At 40.3% G+C, this 13,417-nt stretch overlaps 1 protein-coding gene across 1 annotated transcript in view; it reads left to right on the top strand.

The window, feature by feature from the left end:
* The window catches only part of LOC119428850 (fibronectin type III domain-containing protein 4), a 50,290-nt gene that overhangs the window by 17,328 nt on the left and 19,545 nt on the right, over positions 1-13,417 (top strand). Inside the window, exon 2 of the mRNA XM_037696542.1 lies at positions 12,901-13,016. Coding sequence (XP_037552470.1) covers positions 12,901-13,016 — 116 coding nt within the window. The remainder of the gene's footprint in view (positions 1-12,900; positions 13,017-13,417) is intronic.

The following is a 13,417-nucleotide window of genomic DNA, read 5'->3' on the forward strand; positions in this document are numbered from 1 at the left end:
GAGCCGAATGGAAGTTAAAATGAGTCAACTGGAAGTTAAAGTGAGCTGAACAGAAGTTAAAGTGAGCATAATGGAAGTTAAAGTGAGAAAACTAGAAGTTAAATTGAGCCGAATGGAAGTTAAAGTGAGCCAACCCCATGTTAATGCAAGCCAACTGGAAGTTAAAGTGAACTCAACAGAAGTTAAAGTGAGCTGAATGGAAGTTAAAGTGAGCTGAACTGAAGTTAAAGCAAACCAAACCGAACAGAAGTTAAAGCGAACCAACTGGAAGTTAAATGCAAGAGACTTAGAAATTAAAGGGAGCCGAACAGAAGTTAAACGGAGCCAAATAGAAGCTAAAGGGAGCCCCACGCACGTTAAAGCGAGCCAAACAGAGTCGAGCAATACAGTGAAAAAGTAAATTCTTATCTGAATTATCTCATGTTCGGGCTGCTGTTGTTACATCGTTTTGTTTTACATTATTAGTGTTTAACGTATATCTTAGATCTTTTCGCGTATCGCATGACGTTTGCTTAGCGTATATCTTAGTGTATATCTTGATCCTTATTGACAGTTTCTTTTTATACTTTATATTTTGCTATTTTTGGGTGTAACTGGGACCCTGTGTACATAATTCCCTTCCACCTCATGTACCACATGTGGTGGAAACGACAATAAAGTTGACTTGAACTTGAATCCTAAAACAAGCATACCTGCAGCTAAAAGTTAAAGCAAGCCAGTGGGCCCATCTAAAATGTTTAGAGATAAAAATAAATAAATAAAATAAAAATGGTATATGAAGACAAAATGGAACCAGTCCCCGCTCAAGGACTAAAGGGGATCTTGAGGGGGGAAATTGTTAAAGTGAAATAAAATAAAAGTTACAGATACTTAAAGTCAGAGTGCACTATTTAGCACCACCAGATGTTTTCATACATGAACAGCTAAAATACCAAGATTACAGATTAATTGTACAGAAGAAACTATAAACAGAAAAACAACAGGTTTCTAGCTCAGCTTTCACATTAAAACCTGTAACTTTTTTTAGGAACGCGTATCACCCGTCGCCTTTCATGCACGAGCTTTTAAGCTGTTTTGGTGACACCTGTTGGGGAAGACTTTCAGCTACTGTCACATCAAAATGTAACTATTTCTATATAAATCAATGCGGTTTTACCAACTTTTGTGTTTTCCAAGGTTAGGTGGTATTCAGCTCCTGCCTCCAGCACCTGTTCTCCTTCCCCAGGTGTTTGTCATTGTCTATTCGTGAGCATCTATCTAATTCTGCATCTCCGTGTTCCTCATTGTCTGGACATGATCTTGTATGGCATTCTGGTCATGTCTCCCTCCGTGTCTCCCCAGTGGTCATGTAAGTTTGCTGCACGTCAGCCTTTTTCTTTTTCTTATATTAAATATATATTCTGTTTTTTTAATTTATCCTGAGTTCTCAGAGTCCTACATGCACACGTGTCCCACCAAACTCAAGAAGCGTTACCGAATCAGGAGGACTCTAAAAGTTTTGTCAGAGTTGGTCATCTTGTTGGATGAACCTCCTCCGTTCTGTTTGCTCAGAAGAAATGAGATTTGTAAATCTCATAAATACCAGCGCTTGTTCAAACACTTGGCTCGATTTAATCTCCCCATGATTTATAAAATAGTGATTAAGACAGCATTTTTATTTATTTTTTTTATTCTAAAAATAACCCTCAACAGATGTACGCTTGCTTTGGATTACATCACCTAAAGAGAATTCCCACTTCTGCCTGTTTTTTGCGTTCATGTTTTATGCAATGACTGCTGCATGCGTTTTGCGGCTCCTTGTGTTTGCAATGTTGTTTTATTTGCATCAAACTCGGCGAGAAAGACAAGTCGCGTTTGGTCCGGGGACTTGATGAATTGTCATTTTGGAGACACTTCAGTCTCCGAGACATCCTCATGCACCTCATATTGTGTCTGAAAGAGGACCCGGGTGGTCCGTTTTCTACTCACGCAGTAACAGGAAGTAGTCTAGCTCGTACGAGACAGGATGGAGCTCATTCCTGTTTTATTGTCAGCCGAGAACCTCCAGGATTCAACAAGCCATCGGCCGAGAGAGAACCGAAATCGTAGGAAGAGCTGCAGAATGATGCTACTTTAGTCAAAGGTGTGGGTTTTTCCGTTATTGACTCCGAATTGGTTTCTGCAGGGGATATTTATGCTGAGCAGGTTTGAGTAGGTGTTCACACTTGTGCCAACTGGAAATGAGTTGACTGTTTTCACAGCTAAAATGAGTCAACAGTAGAGAAGATTTCAGGCAAAAATACTCTTCCAGAAATCCAATTATTTATTTTGGCGTATGCTGACCTCTTCATTTTGTCCCTTACAGGGCTAATTGCTAAAGCTCAGGAAAAATTAAACGCCTTGCAGTTCTAATACAATTCATTTCGCCTGTCGCCTTTTGGGGCAGTTTTAATAGTGTGAATGTTTATGAAGCGTTCACACTATTGATCCATTTCTCTTCCGTACATTTTTCCGCATCTTTCTCGTTCCTCGATTTTTGTGTTATTTCAACAGCTCATATATCAAAACATTCAGCTCGTTTAGGAGCAATTTTAGCTTTTTGAAATATTTAGCCTTTTCTGCCCTTTTTTTTTTTTTCCTCACAGAAAATGAATTGAGCTCATTTTACACCCTTCAAATCTTTAGATCTGTTTACAACCTTTTACTGATCCTTTCACATTTTGTTCTGCTTCACCTTCTTTGGGTAAATATAAACTTTTTTTTCCCAGCTACTGTCAGCTGTTTTTTTTTCAGCTGTTTTGTGCTCCTTTTTAGATTCTTTCTTCCAACTACAATATTTTTGTGCATCTTCAAACTTCTTTCTGCTCCTTTCAGCTTATTTATGCAAATTTCGTTATTTTCTACTATTTCAGCTACTATTTAATGACTTTTATTGTAATTTTAGCAATTTCAGCCAATTCCACATTTTTTTTTGCACTAGTTTCAACTTTTTCAGCTTAATTCAGCAAAATTGTGATCTCTCCACTTCAAGTAATTTCAGCTTCTTTCTGCTTTTTAGCTACTTTTCAGCAGTTTTTTTTTATTTTTATTTTTTACTAATTTCAGCTTTCTTCATATAATATGCACTTCATGCTCATTTCTGCTTCTTTAAGCCTAATTGGGCAAGATTGTGCTCTCTCGAATTCCTTCTGCTAATTTAAGCTTGTTCTACCTTTTTCTTATAACTTTTTTAGCATTGTTTTAGCTCATTTCAGCTGTTTTGAAATTCAAGTTTTTCATGGTCATTTCTGCTACTTTCAGCCTAATTAAATTATTTCTGCTAATTTCAGCTTGTTATGCTCCTGCCAACTTCTTTCTTCTAGTTTCAACTTTTTCTACTATTAAACTGTGTTTGTGCTAAATTCATCTTTTTCTGCTACTTCCACATTTTTCAGCTCCTTCCACTTCCTTCTGGTAGTTTTAAGCTTCTTTCTGCCTTTTTAGCTACTTTTCAACTATTTTCTTTTTGCTAATTTCAGCTTTTTTTAGCTAATTTCCTAACGTTTGGGCTCATTTCTGCTTGCTTAACATAATTTGCTACTAATTTAATTAGGCTGAAAGTAGCAGAAATGACCATGAAAAACTTGAATTTCAAAATAGCTGAAATGAGCTAAAACAATGCTAAAAAAGTTATAAGAAAAAGGTAGAACAAGCTTAAATTAGCAGAAGGAATTAGTGGGAATTTGAATGAAGGAAAAAAAAATCAGCAAATATGTACTTTCTGCTGTCTTCTGCTAACTTGAGCTTGTTCTTCTATTTCATCTACATTTCAGCATGTTTTTAGCTTATTTCAGCTGTTTTTCAGCAAGTTCTTCAGCAATAAGCATTCACAGTGCATTTTCACAGGAAATGCAATTTCTGTAGTTTAAGATAATTTTATGTTGAGAGTCCTCCAAGAATAATGAACGAGCTGAAGTACTTTTTAATCACAATTTCACTTGAATTAATGCATTTTTGCTGATTTGTCAGCTCGGATTATGCAATAACGATAACTCGTAACTACTACCACACCAAACTAGATTGCTGCAGCCATCTCTAAAAGTTGATGAGTTATAAACCGTGGCAAATTGTCACTATAAGAGCTGGACCTTCAGCCAGGATATTACATTGTAGCAATGTGATTAAAGAAAATCTCAAACATTACAAAGTTGAGGCTCAGTTACGTCACCTTACTTTCAATTTTTCAGTTTTGTAAGTCACAGACCAGGAACTTCTTTCCCTCTTTTTATACATGGTGTGTAACATCTGATTGCAAGGCCTTCCAGAAGGCTTAACATCCAGTGTGGTGGTCCTGTCCACTCTACATCAACATTGTGATTGGTTAATTTTCCTGTCCGTTTTTAAAGAAACTCATCCTGCAGTGACTCTTGACTGAGCTCAGCCTTCTCTCCTGACAGTGAAGTCCTAACTCCTTTAATCATGTTTCTACCTGGAGGCACAAATTTATGGGTCTTCTCTGAAGGTGTAGAAGTCCCTGAGGGTTTCCCCACTGGTTAGATGTACATTGTCATACCACACACACACACAAGATCTTTTAAAACTTTGTCATGGAAGGCGGCAGGTGATAAGCATTTCTCCATAAAATTATATTTATTCTTGTGTGAATGGTCTGAAATTTTCAGTCAAACTACTTCTGCAAACTTTGTACAGTTTTAACTAAAGCCAAACCGATATATCGGTAGATCCGATAATTTTGGCCGATATATGCATTTGGGGGCCTATTGATATCGACCATAATGGTCCAGTTATCAGCTGATATAAACACTTTTAATTTTCACCCCAAAATGCTGTGAACCAGCTGTAATTGTACAATGTATCCAGCAGAGGGTGCATGAAGACTTTTAAGTCATGACTGTTCACTTTAAGTTTCACTTTTGAGCACAGTCGAAGCAGGGAGCAATACTGTGTTGTATATTTTGCTGAACAGACCATGGTATGTTTATTTTAACTGACCTGTAAAATTAAAAAAAAAAAATCCACAATAATGAATTCTCTTCAATCTTCCAAACCCACTTGTCATTCTCCACGTGCCTCTCAAGTTAGCAAGCTAACGGTAGTGTGTGTATGCTGTCCTCACAACACGTGACTATGTGAAGCTAGTAAACAAATTACAATAAGTCTTCAGACAACGTTTGCTTTATTAATTTTACTGAAGATCTTTTATATATGAATTTGTAAAAAAGACAGAACTTTCCCAAGGCACAAGCATGTAGGGCTCATTTATGAGTTGTTGTTTCCCTTATTGTAAATAGACACTGTTAAACTTTTCTGTGATCTTGGAGTTGATTCTTTTCGGTCATTTGCTATCTAGGTATTATACTAGAACCTTAGATTCTGGGGATCATCTCATGCCCGCTCACTTGTTTCATGACCAACAGTTGAGTCCCGATCCCAACTTTGGGAAACACTAGCTAAGAGGAATCCAAGGTTTCTGTTTAAACAATAATGACCTAACAAAAAGCATCACACTTTATCAAAAGTTGTCTAAAAACTCAGCTCTCTGGGGATGGTAGAACACAATACGTGAAACTTTACAAAACCTGTATTTCGGTTTCCAGGCCAAGCAGTAAACTGAAGTTTTCCTTTCATGTTCCACGACTCAAAAACATTCACTGCATTTTAATGTTCCTTCTCAGCCTTGATGTCCTAATTGGCTCCAGTGCAGACCTCCTTTCTTCCTCCTCCTTCATTCACACACAAACACATGCAAGGACACACACTTCCAGTGGGCACGTATTAATTGGTTCCTGCAGCTGAAGAAACTGGTGAAGAACATGCAGACCTATTCCTGTCTCTGACCTAAAGAACAGGAGCTGGACTGGATGAGCATCGGTGCCTCCTGACTGGAAGTAAAAACCTGATGATTGAGAACTTTAGATGGTTTATCATCAGCAAGGAGGAGGTCATAGAAGGACGCCCATAGCTCTCTGTTCTCGTTTCTGTCTTAGCTTGTCTCCATGCATTTACTGCCTCTAGTCGTCCTGCAAAGTCAATGTTGTGATTTTTATACAGAAAAACTCAAGTAAAGGATTTCTGCAAAAACAGCAAATAATCAGAGCTTAAACATTGGATTAATTAAAGTTAAAACAAGCACAGCTGAAGGTAAAATTAGCAAAATAGTGGCTAAAAGCTCAAATTAACAGTAACTAAAAACTAAAAAGAACAGTCAGTACACTGAAGGAGAGTTAAACGAAAACGGGTGTTTCTGAAGGAAATAAAGAAATACGAGATTACTTTAGGTAAAAAGCATAAATAAAGTTGAAAAGTGTGCGTTACGAATACTAAAAGTCAGAGCAGTTTTTCTGATGAACGTTTTGATACATGAACGGTTAAAAATAGAGCCCGACCAATATGGAAACTTTGGCTATCACGATACCGGGAGGAGTGGGCAACCACCAACAACCAATACAATGGCTGAAAATTTTGAGTTTTGTTCACTTTGTCTGAGGTAGTGAGTGCTCTCACCACAGAACAATCTTTGACTTATTTCCTCCGGTAAAACAAATGCTTCAGAAAATAAGGGAATAAAGGAACAATGTGATGACTCAGCTTGGAGGGACTAGAACCTTGGAGAACAAAGAGCAGTTATTGAGAGTCTTATACACAGGCAGAAGATATTGTCCAGTTATTTTCATATGGGTTTGTCACAATGGTCCGAATGGTTCCAGAGACAAGGAGTAAGGTGGTTCCAGAAAGATTCATTCAATGAGGCAAGTTGTGGAAGGCAAGGAACAGCAGAGGAGATCACAAGGAGGCTTTAGAGGGGAAACCATGGAGATCCAAGGCACAGGTGAAGCACAGGGGGCAGTACTACAACACTTGGAAAAAAGGTTAGCTTTTATAAATCACAATGAGTAACCATCAGGCCAGGAGCACACTACCGTAAGGCAGATAATGCAACAGTGTCCGGTTGAAGTCATCTACTATTATTTGTATTCCTGAAGTTCATTAGTCCCAATGGATCTCAGGTTCGTTTATGTTGGCGCCCTCTGGTGTAGTAAAGTAAAAAGTAAAGCGCTATGTGTTGTCACCATTGTATGTTCCCATACAATGGTGGTCTCTGTCTCGTCTCGGACTTGACCGCATTTGGTCTCAGCCTTGTCTTGGTCTCGGACATCGAGGACTCGGGATTTTATTTCAAGACCACAACTGTGGGACTATCACTAAATTACCAGAATATTGTCCAGTTTATTTGTTAACATCCTTGTTTTTATTGGATGCAAAATGTAATGGTTCAAATCCAAGCGGCTTATTGCTAAATACATGGTTTTGTTACTGCTGTCACACCCTACCCCTTTCACTCGCACGCATCACTCCCAGTGTTGCCATATTGGGCGGTTTTCATTCTGATTTTGCTGTGAACTCTGGGAAGATTTTTGTTGGATTGTTGCGTTTTGCCACATATTGTTAAATTACCTTGGCTTGTACTGATGTATGTTCATGTTCAAACAGTACATATACTGTAACAATATACTGATTGGGCGGATTTTTGTGTGATGTGGCGGTTTTTAACAGATTTTGGGGCTGGAAAACCTTGACTCTATCTGGCAACACTGGTCACTCCAAGAAAGTGAGAAGTGATTGTCTGGGCGCAGGAGAAGATGTCTGCCAAATCATCAGTTATAAAATTTGGCAATTTAAATCACAAATAATATACTTGTAACCAATATCCATTTATGTACTTTTTTATAATCAGAATCAGAATAAGCTTTATTATCATTGCACCAAGATACAACGAGAATATGTCCATACAGCCGTCCGAAAAATGGCCGGAGCGCACAAAGCTGCTGCTATAAAGCGTGGGCTTCTTATCCTTTTCAGAATCCATTTTTTAGATAGAAAAAGGGGGAAAATGAGGTAGATGTATATTTACTACTTTATTGAAACCACTGTGCAACTATATGGTTATCCTTGGTCTTGAGTTTGGACATATGAAGAGTGTTTGTGATGAAACTGCTTCCAATTTGACAGTTGTGTAATTTTATTGTTGAGTCACATGAAGTTAGACCACTGACAGTCTGATTTCTTTATGTAGCTTTGAAACTTTATAAAAGCTGATATATTCATTCAAAAACAAAGTTGCAGTATGTAATTTTTATTATATATATTTTATTTTATATATATATATATATATTTTTTTTTTTTTAGGCTGGAGAGCTCGGTAAAGATGGCGCCGGTGTATGTGGCTGCTCGTCTGTCTCTCTCGCGTTTGCTGTTGTTTGTGTTGTTTCTGACCTGGGTTGTCTGCGGAGCTGGGTCTCTGCTGGTGTACGATCGCAATACATTACTAGACCTCCGGCCACTGGTCCAGGATATGGAATTATTGGATGTTGCTGGCCAACAATCCTTGCCCCCGCTTCTGTCGGAGATTCCAAGCTACCTGTTCCGGGTTCCTGCGCTGCTTACACGGCGGAGACGTCATCGTCGTCGCGGTAGACGAAGCGGCTGGCTGGTGAAGCTGAAGTTTTATATGACGCACTGTTCTGCCTTTAACCGATCATCACATGGATCGTTTCTGGGCTCTCGGGTGCCTCGGCGTTTCTTGGATCCCGCTCATGTCTGCTTGGTGCCAGTGGTCGGCTTTCAAGCTCCTCTGCATCGCCGTCCCCGCCCTTCTTGGATCAACATGCGCCGACGGTGTCTCCAAAACCTGAGACCGCTGTGCCGGGTTTCCCGACCTGTCGACGCCCAGGATCCAGTTCCTGTCAGGATTGGCCTGATAAACGCCAGGTCGCTTGGGAATAAAACTTTTATTCTTCAGGACTTTTTTAGCTGCCAAAACCTGGATTTTTTGTTTGTGACTGAGACGTGGCTGAGTGTTGGTGAGTACAGCGCTCTATCTGAGCTCTTACCAGCAAATTGTGCTTATTTTAATTCACCACGGGCCTCGGGGAGAGGGGGAGGCACAGCAACTGTTTACAAACAGGACTACAAATGTAAGCAGTGTTTTCTACAGACGTCTTTTCCCAGCTTTGAGTTTACGACTTTTGAGATGAGACACGTAAACCCAGTTTTCTGTGCTGTCGTCTACCGGCCCCCCAAATATAACAAGGATTTTTTAAGTGACTTTTCTGACTTTTTATCTGGGATTTTAACTAATTATGACAAAGTTCTTTTTGTTGGAGACTTCAATTTGCATGTGTGCTGTCCTGATAAGCCTCTGGTAAAGGACTTTTTAAGCCTTCTGGACTCTTTTAATCTGGTACAGGCCGTATCCGGCCCTACACATGAACATGGACACACATTGGACCTGGTTATTTCCTGTGGTCTGCCAGTGACTAATCTGGAAATCTGTGACGCTGTGTTCTCGGATCACCTGCCTGTTTTATTCAGTGTCACTTTGACACCTACTACAGTTAAAACTCGCGCTGCTGTTCGGCGCTGTCGGATTATTAACCCTTCCACTGCCACTCAGTTCTCTGCTGCTTTTCTTCAGCTCTGTGGATCATCTGACTTCCTCCACTCCAATACAGAAGAGCTCTGGTCATGGTTCTGTTCTTTCTGTCAGACCATCCTGGACTCGGTTGCTCCGTTAAAAACTAGGCAGCCAAGGATTAAACCTGAGCCTTGGTTTAATGACAGAACTCGTGCTGTAAGGAAGGAATGTCGTCGTATTGAACGCAGATGGAAAAAGGACAAACTGCAGGCTACTTTTCAGATTTTAAAAGACTGTTGGCGTCTCTACCAGAGCACGGTTAAAGAAGCAAAAAGGGAATATTTGGCTAGTGTTATTTCTTCAAACAGCCATAACCCACGTGTTTTATTTGACACCATTGACTCTGTGCTTAATATTCCACAAAATGCCTGTTTGGAAGCTTCTCCTGGCATGTGTGAAAATTTTCTGCGTTTCTTTATTGAAAAGGTTGGTAGTACCAGGGCTCTTATTACAGCTCCTGACTCTGACCCCTCAGTTTCAGTCCCTTGCTCTGCTGTTTTTAATCAGTTTGAGCTTGTGACTGTTTCACTTTTAGAGGACGTAGTTGGCCGCATTAAGCCATCAGGTTCCCCACGTGATCCTGTCCCTCCACGACTTTTTAAAGATATTTTATCTAGTATAGGGCTGCCTGTTCTTGCAATTTTAAATGGCAGTCTGTCCTCAGGTGTGGTCCCTGCTAGTTTTAAACATGCAGTGGTGCAGCCCCTGCTTAAAAAACCTGGCCTTGATCCAACTGTTCTGGCTAATTATCGGCCTATTTCAAAGCTGCCTTTTCTTTCTAAGGTTTTAGAGAAACTTGTATACTGTCAGCTGACACAGTTTTTAAATGACAATGGCATTCTGGAGGTTTTCCAGTCAGGTTTTAAAACTCTCCACAGTACAGAATCTGCTTTAATTAGAGTTTTTAACGACATCCTTCTTGATTGTGATTCTGGTAATCATGTTGTTCTGATTTTACTTGACCTAACTGCTGCTTTTGATACAGTGGACCACAACATTTTAATATCGCGATTACGATATATTGTTGGTATTGATGGCACTGTTCTTAAATGGTTTAAGTCTTACTTGGAGGAGAGAACATTTTCAGTGAAAATTAATGACTCTGAATCATCTTCAGTTCCAATGCAATATGGTGTCCCGCAGGGCTCAATTCTGGGCCCTATGCTCTTCTCGTTGTACTTACTGCCTCTGGGTTCTATCCTTAGGAAACATGGGATTTCATTCCATTGTTACGCTGATGATTGTCAGATTTATTTACCCCTAAAGCAGAAGGATGGACATACGTTCACACATCTCCTGGAATGTCTAGGAGATATTAAAGCTTGGTTGGCCTTGAACTTTTTAAATTTTAATGAAAACAAAACCGAGGTGATGGTGTTTGGACCCAGTGGCTCCTGTGAGTCCTCCTCTATTGACCTGGGACCCTTGGAGAAATTTTTTAAACCTGTTATTACAGATCTTGGTTTTAAGGTGGACAGTGATTTTAAATTGGACAGCCAAATCAAAGCCGTGGTTAAGTCCAGCTTTTATCATTTAAGGCGATTGGCGTCAGTGAAGTCTTTTCTTTCCAGGCAGCATTTTGAAATGGTGATCCACGCTTTTATTTCGACTCGATTGGATTACTGTAATGCACTTTATCTGGGAGTCAGTCAGTTGCTGCTCTCACGTCTGCAGCTGGTTCAGAATGCTGCTGCACGACTTTTAACAGGAACTCGAAAGAGGGAACATGTGACCCCTGTCCTGGCTTCACTTCACTGGCTGCCTGTATATTTTAGGATTCATTTTAAAATTCTCATGTTTGTTTTTAAATCACTGCATAATCTTGCCCCGGCTTACCTCTCTGAGCTTCTTCATCCCTACATACCCTATCGGTCTCTCAGGTCAGCAGATCAGCTGCTCTTGGAGGTACCAAGAACAAGAAGGAAGCTCAGAGGGGACAGGGCTTTCTCTGTCATGGGCCCTAAGTTATGGAACGACTTGCCTTTGCAGGTCAGAGAGTCCCCTTCACTGTCCATTTTTAAAGTTCGTCTTAAAACTCATTTATTCTACTTGGCTTTTAACACCAGCGGGATCTAGTTTTTAAATTTTGTATGCTTTTAAAATGTATGTTTTTAACACCAGCAGGATCTAGTTTTAAATTGTATGTTTTCTGTTTTTAAACTGTTTTTATTTTCATTTTTATTATGTGGTGTTTTAATGTACAGCACTTTGTGTCAGCTATGGTTGTTTTAAGGTGCTTTATAAATAAAGTTGGTATGGTATGGTATGGTATATATATAAATAAAAGTATAATAAAATGTTCTTATTTTATTTGAGGTCTTGTTCTCGACCTCCCTCGGTCTTGGTCTCGGACTCTAAAGGTCTTGGTCTTGTCTCAGTACACTCTAGTCTTGGTCTTGGGTTGGGTGGTCTTGACTACAACACTACCTGGGATACACTCAGGTGGAGCAGCAGGTAGCTATGCAGGTGCTCGGGGAGCAATTAGGGATTGGGTTTCTTGCTCAGAGATGCCACGGCATGTGGGAATAACTGGGAATCGAACCTGGGGCTTTCGGGTCCGAGTCGGCTGCCTTGCCTCTACCCCATCTCGGCCCCATAAAAAAAGGAAAGCTGTGTTAGAAGTGTAGGAAAGCTGAGGAAGGACAAAACTGGGATTCCTAGAAAATCAAATTTAAGCTTTGAAATAATTAGTAATGGGTTGATTTTGGCTTTATTTTAATGAAGAAAAAATAAAGCAAAACTCGTAAATTGTTAATTGTAGTTTTTAGCTACTGTTTACCTGGTTATAGCTACAGTTTTTTGAGATGGGGTAGAGGCAGGGCAGCTGACTCAGGACCCGAAAGTCCCAGGTTCAACCCCAGCCATTCACACGTCGTGGTGTTTCTGAGCAGGACACCTAATCCCTAATTGCTCCCCGGGTGCTTACATAGCTGTCCACTTCTCCACCTGGGTGTATCCCAGGTGCAATGGGTTAAATGCAATGAACTAATTTCGCCATTGTATGGGAACATACGATGATGACAACACATAGCACTTACTTACTCAAAGTGGCATTACGGTGATTTATTTTCACAGTGATAATCCTGATAATCATGAGTCTAACAGCTTCAGGGTAGAAGCTGTTCCTCAGTCTAGTGGTTCTACACTTAATGCTCCTCAATCTTCAGCCCTCAGCGTTTGTGATCCTTGGTGATGGAGTGAGATCAATTACTTTAATGGTTTGGTAAAAAAAAAAAAAAAAAAAAAAGACGGTTAATGAATTGGCAACACACGGTCTTGTCTCTGTTAGCTTCGTACTTCCACTAAGTGGCTGAAGTCTCATCCATCACGTTCAGGAACATGAATTTTAAAGTGGATGTTGGTGTTCCTGGCAGGCCGGTCCAACTTCTAGTGGGTAAAACCCAGAAAATCCTGACCCCTCACAGGGAATGTGTTCTGTGTTTCAGCTGTGCCTGCGGCGCCCGTGAACGTCTCGGTGACCCAGCTGCGGGCGCACTCCGCCATGGTGACTTGGAACGTCCCTCAGGGAGACACCGTCATCGGTTATGCCATCTCTCAGCAGGTACAGGAGCTCTTCATCACTTCTCTCACCTCGTCTCCTCTGAGGACAATTAATTTACCCAGAGTCCAAACTGTGACACCGAGGCCCATACAGACCCGGAGCGCTGAAACGCTCTGGGCTACGAGAAAGCTTCTCTAAAAATAGATGAATTATTGATTTCTTTGTGATTGTCTGTGTCTCACGAGAGACGAATGGTTCTTCGTTTTGTCTGCAGAACTTAAAAAGACAACAAAAGGCTGCGTCCTTCCTGAGACCTGCAGCTTTTTTGCTCGAAAGCACTTTGAGAAGTTTAGAATAGTCTCCAGGAAAGTTGCTCATAAACATTTAAATCCTCTAAAGGCTCGTTAATGTCGGGGCCTGGCTGCAGGTCAGCGGAGCTTACTTCCTGGAAGAAGAAGATG

This window comes from Nematolebias whitei, chromosome 23 (genome assembly GCF_014905685.2).
Source record: "Nematolebias whitei isolate Nwh7 chromosome 23, NemWhi1, whole genome shotgun sequence".
NCBI classification, from domain to species: domain Eukaryota; kingdom Metazoa; phylum Chordata; class Actinopteri; order Cyprinodontiformes; family Rivulidae; genus Nematolebias; species Nematolebias whitei.